The sequence below is a fragment of the Talpa occidentalis genome, unplaced genomic scaffold, assembly GCF_014898055.3.
Source record: "Talpa occidentalis isolate TD23 unplaced genomic scaffold, MPIMG_talOcc4v2.1 talOcc4.8, whole genome shotgun sequence".
In the NCBI taxonomy this organism is placed as follows: Eukaryota; Metazoa; Chordata; class Mammalia; order Eulipotyphla; family Talpidae; genus Talpa; species Talpa occidentalis.
This window is the reverse complement of record NW_023605194.1, coordinates 71,853,387-71,858,878: the sequence shown is the minus strand read 5'-3', so window position 1 is coordinate 71,858,878 and position 5,492 is coordinate 71,853,387. Positions and strand designations below refer to the sequence as shown.

The window sequence follows — 5,492 nt, the reverse complement described above, 5'->3', positions numbered from 1 at the left end:
CCTGGCCCTGACAGCTCCACAGTCCTGGTGTGAGTGTGAGGGGATCCTGGAGAAGGTGAAAGAGCAGCAGCTGGGCTGGCGGCTGTGGTGTGGGGTAAACTGACATCTCAGGGTGAGGTCACCATGATGGCTGCAGGCCCACGCACGCCCGTTCACACTTCAGTGGGGCCAGCTGCCTCCCCCACACCCAGCCACAGGGTCCGATCCCATAAACTCTGGTCCAGGAGCAGGGGCTGCGGTTCCAGGAGCCCTCTGCCCACACCGTGTGTTGGGAGGGGTCTCTAGGGGTTGCTGCCCACCGATGAGATCTGGGGGCAAAGGGAGCAGATTCTAAACCTCAAAGCCCATCTCAGCCCTGCCTGGCCTCTCCCTTGGACCAGCTCAACCTTGTTCCAGACTGAAGCTCCTGCTCCAAGACATCGCCCGTAGCAACTGTGTGGTCAGCCTGGGGTCTAATTTGGTTAGTGAAACATGAAGAGTGACCGACTGCAGGACCCCTGGCTGATGACTTGGGCAGAGACACCCCTCCTGGCTGACGACTCAGGGAGGTGCACCCCTTCTGGCTGACCTGCCCCCACTCTCGGTTGTGGAGCACCTTCTGGCAGCTGGGTTTTCCACCAACATCTTGAATCATTTAGAGGGACTTCAGATTCAATTTAGTACTATAAATATTTACTGAACTTCTGCAGAGCTGATGCTGAAATGGGGCCAGAGGGTCACAGAATGGGGAGATGCCCCCTGCACCAGGGTGCAAGGTCAGGACGCGTGGAGGAGGAGCACACCCTGGCCAGGCAGAGGGGCTGGGGAGGACGGCAGCCCTGGGCTCTGTGGGAGCTGGTAGTCCAGGGTGGAGACAGGAGATCTGAGAGCACCTGCCTCCCATGGGGCCGGATGGGCAGACCGGGGGGTTGGATGCACTGGGTGCACGTCCACAGACGAGGGCTTGGTGGCCAGCTCTGGCTGAGGCTCTAAGTCTGGACTCCACAAAGCATCAAGACCTTCAGGCTTCCCGCCCCCCGCCCTCCCCCCTCTAGCAGCATCAGTGAGGGTCCAGGACAGTGCTGCCACCCCCAAGGGCCTGGAGGTTCTGGGGGCTCCCCTCGCTGGTGGGCAAGATGCTCTTGAAGGACTCTAGATCATAAAGGGGGGGTTGTGACACAAAGGGCCTGATCCAAGAAGCATTCCTTTAAAAATTCCCCGCGAAAGATATTTCCAGAGAAACAGATAGGAAACAAAAGAAGCCGCTTCTTTTATTTTTATTTATTTTTTTAGCAAACTTGCCTTTGTCTGCCTCTTTGTAGACGTTGTTGACAACAGAGAAGGGAGAACCCAAACAACAGGTGAGCCCCTGCCCACGTGCTCTTAGACTTTTGGTGAAAGAAGAACCAAAACAGAGTCATTGAGCAAACACAAAGCCTCTTCTCTATCCTTCCCCAGGCAGAAAGCTGCACCCTAGCCCCAGGCCTCCCCCTCGGCTTCCCCTCCGGGAGGCGCGGGGGCTGTCCGCGGTGCTGATGCAGCTGATGTCTCTGTCCTTGGTGCTGACGCCCTGTACGGCCGCGGCGCGTGGCTGTCTGTGGCGCTGTCCGTGGTTCTGACACGTTGGTCCACGGCTGGGTTGCGGCGTGGCGCTCTCCCTGTGGCCATTGCTGAGGCTGTCCGTGGCGCTGTCCGTGGTGCTGACGCTCTGCCCAGAGGGCCAGGTTGTTTTTCATCCACCAGCCAGTTCTGCAGTCTCACAGGTTTTGAATTCAGGAAACAGGCTGGGGCAGGTGCTTTATTTGTAGATCATGGAAGCTACCTATGGACCCCCGGGAGAGAGGGGGTGCTAGGTCCCTAGAAAGCAGTGGCACTGCCATGACCAGTCTCTGAACTGCCTTGACTCAGGGCTCTAGGGTCCCTCCAAGCAGAGCTGGGCAGAGCCCTCAGGGGCGCTTGCTGGCAGATCTGTCTGAGAGGCATTTCTCTGGGCTTAGTAAATGGTGCCCCTGAGCGATCAGTGATTCTAGACTTCAAGCTTCTTTGCCAAGGACACCCTGACCATGCTGTAGAAATGCCAAGGACTCTGAGCAGAAGAGCATGAGGGCTAAATCCTGAAGTGGCCACTCAGTAGCTGGGTCCAGCTTCTTCCCTGCACATGCAGAGCCATGCCCACCCTCACGGGGTAAGGGGTCTTAAAACGGCTGTGGAGGGAACCTGAAAGTGCAGATGGTTTGCTATTTGGCTCCGCTTTGCTCCTTCGGCCCTTGAACAAAATGTTGTACCAACAAGGTGGATTTGTGTTGACATAAGCAGGTCCAAGATAGGCACCCATGCCAGGCGTCTGTGTCACCGTGAGTCCTAGGCTTGAGCAGAGAAGGAGAGGTGAGGATACTCCACAGAGGTGGTGGAGCACAGATGAGCCACTGAGAGGCCTGGCTCAGCCAGTGGTCAGCTGTGGGTTTTCATCAGTACTTAAAACAAGCATCATGGGTTTGTTTGGTGCTGTCTGAAGATCCAGAGCCCATGGGTGCCTGAGGGGATGGCACTATCTGATGGGGAGACCGAGTCCTGCCTGTCTCACTTTTACGAGCCCTGGGGTGCCAGGTCTGGAGCCATGGAAACACAAGGTGAAGCATCTGGGAGGGACTCAGTGTGGGCTGTCCAGTGTGATGCCTCCCTGTGCAGGGGACAGAGCCAGACCCTGGAGGGCAGCTGGGGAAGCTCTGCATGACCTGACTCCCCCTGTGGCCCTGCTGGGGGGTGAGAAGTCTCCTGGCCCCTTCAGAGGAGCACTGAGGCTTGGCAGCTCAGTCCAGCCTGTGAAGACAGCAACAAGCCATCGATAGCATGTGCATCACGAATACCCCAGTGGCAGCAGAAAGCAGCAAGGGGTGGCTTGATTGCCCTCAGAGGTGGCACCTGTGCCCCCAGGCCCACTGTCTCCGCACACAGCTGCAGCTCCTCATTCTCATACATGGATGTGGACTTGACTTGCATGAATGTGTTCATCTGAAGCCCCACACCACTGCCCAGGAGTGGGCACTGACTGTCAGGAGGGAGAGAGGCAGGGAGGACCATAGGAAACAGAGGACGACCCGCAGGACTGGAGCTTCCTGCTGTGTGGAGGAGGGGCCTGCCCAGTCTACCAGACATGCATCTGTGCTCACACTCAGGTTCTGGAATAACAAGTCTTGCTTTCTCATCCTCAGCCCAAAATAAAGCTTAGCCTCTCACTTCCTGATCTCTTCTGGTGAAAGGCTGCAGCATCCTGCCCACACCTGGCAGGTTCCAGGACCCACCCCCCTCACACCACCCCCTGCCCCGAGCGCCTCAGGAGCTTCTGACGCTCGCTTGGCAGCACACGCATGTCACATGCTACTGCAGTGCCCACACATTTGGATCCCCAAAGCCTGTGACGTCAGCTTGGAACTGCTGTGTGGGGCCCAGGCTGTGCCCTAATGGTTTGACTCCAGGCCTGACAGGAACTGGCAGCAGGGACCCCTGGCCACGTGGCCTTCCCCTCCCCTCAGGTCTCCCTCCCCGTGTGTCTCGCTGGAGGTCCCTGTCCATGGGCAGGTGGCCAGGTCAGGGGTTGGCAGGGGGCCGGGTTGGGGGTCAGGGTTGGTCAGGGGTCAGCAGGGTCCTGCAGAGCAGAGGAGCCTCCTTCTCAGTCAGGCTATACTACGCCAGCTCCACGGATAGCGTCCGCCAGAAGGTCCAGGCAAAGGCCATGGGGCAGGGCCTGGAAGCTCCACATCACGTGCCCACAGAGGAAGCACAGGCCTCTGGGGCGCAGACAGTACCGGGGCCCCTGCAGACACCCTGCCCCACATTGAGGACGCCTAGGAGCCTCACCCTGTGGGGCTGCATGGCAGCCTCTGCCCACACCCCACACTGGGAGCCTTGGGGACCTTGTGCCAGATGCTAGAGCAAACGGCATTGGAAAGAGCAAAATGAAGCCACGTTTTCCCCTTAACTAGATGGATGTGGCCAGTGGGGCCAGACACACACCAGCAGGATGCAGTGAGCTGCAGGAGGCTCCGGGCCCTAGGAGGGGCTTCAGGAGCCCCCTCTCATGTGCACTGCCTCAGTGGGAGCCAGCCACCCCCTCCGTGTGCCCCTGCAAGCCTATGAGGCATGTGGCTGGCTGTCTGGGGCCCTGGCTGGGTGACGCTGCCTCTGCCACCCACGGAGGTGGGTCTCCAGTGGCCCCAACACTCTCTGGGCCTGCGGGCCCATCTCTGCCCAAGGAGGGCAGCTTCTCTGGCCAGGGGCACTGCCCCCACATCTGCTGGCCGGGCTCTGCGGAGAGTTCCTGCCAGCCAGCCTCACCGTCCAGGCATCCGTGGAGATGAGCAGTGTGGACAGGAGGACCTGGGAGAAAGCTTGGCCTGGCCTCCAGGGAGCCACACGGCCATCCCAGGCAATGCCCCAGGAAGACATGGCACAGGATGCACGGGGGTGGGGGGCTCCGATGGCCAAGAAGGACGCAGACCTGGCTGCAGAGACCCAGCCCAGCGCGGCCCTGGTGGCGCATGCCTGCTGGGCACCACAGCCATGTCGGTCCCACCTGCATCACCTTGGCGGCTGCTCTGCATGCTGGTGACAAAGGAGAAAAGAAAAGGAAAAGTTTCCGCTCTCCCCAGCCCAGCGCCGTAGCCCCTGGAGCGTGTGGGCCCAGCTCTGCAGCTCCCCATGTAGGAGACTCGGGCCTGGGGGCAGGCACTGTCCAAAAGCCTGCCTGCCCTGGAACATGGGGAGCCCCCACCCCGGCAGGGAGGCCCAGCTGCTGCCTGGCACCCCATGAGCCAGGAGCCCTGCAGGCACCCCCTGCACAGGAGCCCCAGGACACAGGTGGTGCCCCATGGGGTCTGCTGAGAGTGAAGCCAGAACTCAGGTGGGGGATGGGCCCCCAATGAAAGTGCTGGCCGGACCCAGAGCCCCAGGAGCCAGGCACTGGACCAGCTAGCCACAGCGAGTCTCTGGCGGGACCCAGAGAGGAGAGGGGCAGTGGGGGCCGCCCTGTGATTCTGGCTATTGCCCTGGACTCACCTAGTCTCCAGGGTCCAGCTGCCCCAGCAGGTCGGTCGAGACTGCCCCACACCATCGGCAGTGGAGGCCCTGCCCACCCACCTGAGCTGCTGTCTGGCCTGCCCAGGCTTCCACCTCTGTCCCACCAGGCCCAGCTTCTGCAGCGGGCCCTCCATTCCATGCACAGCCCGCGGGGCCTCTTCCTGGGCCCCAGGCTCTGAGATGCATCAAGGGTCAGTGGCGTGGGCAGGGGCCAGGCAGTCGGTCTGGCATTCTACATGCTAGTGTCAGCTCCAGGAGGCTCTGCAGGGCCCAGACCTGTGGTCCTGTCTCAGGCTTTGATTTGACAATTTCAGCTGCAAAGGTCCTCCTTAGCTCAACAGTGAGGACACCAGGCGGAGGCCAGCTTGGCTCGCTGCAGTGTGCAGTCCCTGGCCAGCCAAGGGGTGTCCTTAGGCAGGAGATGTCACAGAGGGGAG

At 60.5% G+C, this 5,492-nt stretch overlaps 1 protein-coding gene across 2 annotated transcripts; it reads right to left on the bottom strand.

The window, feature by feature from the left end:
* Positions 1–1,246: 1,246 nt before the first annotated feature.
* Positions 1,247–5,137, bottom strand: LOC119233822 (uncharacterized). 2 transcript variants are annotated; one of them, XR_005122484.2, is made up of 2 exons: positions 4,315–4,504; positions 1,247–2,345 (listed from the first exon to the last, which is right to left on the bottom strand). XR_005122484.2 is itself a non-coding variant. In XM_037496453.2 (2 exons), the coding sequence occupies exons 1-2, from the start codon at positions 5,087–5,089 to the stop codon at positions 2,087–2,089; spliced, it is 1,029 nt and encodes a 342-aa protein (XP_037352350.2). In that variant the 5' UTR covers positions 5,090–5,137; the 3' UTR covers positions 1,247–2,086. The 2 variants fall into 2 exon arrangements, 1 of the variants encoding a protein (XP_037352350.2); XM_037496453.2 differs by having other exon boundaries at positions 1,247–2,340; positions 4,315–5,137.
* Between the last annotated feature and the right edge of the window lie 355 nt (positions 5,138–5,492).

Coding starts and splice junctions, on each gene's coding strand:
- LOC119233822 (XM_037496453.2), bottom strand. CDS start 5,089: ATGGTGTGGGGCAGTCTCGACCGACCTGCTGGGGCAGCTGGACCCTGG. Junction 2,341..4,314: donor TCTCCACGGATGCCTGGACG/GTGAGGCTGGCT, acceptor GCTCAAGCCTAG/GACTCACGGTGACACAGACG.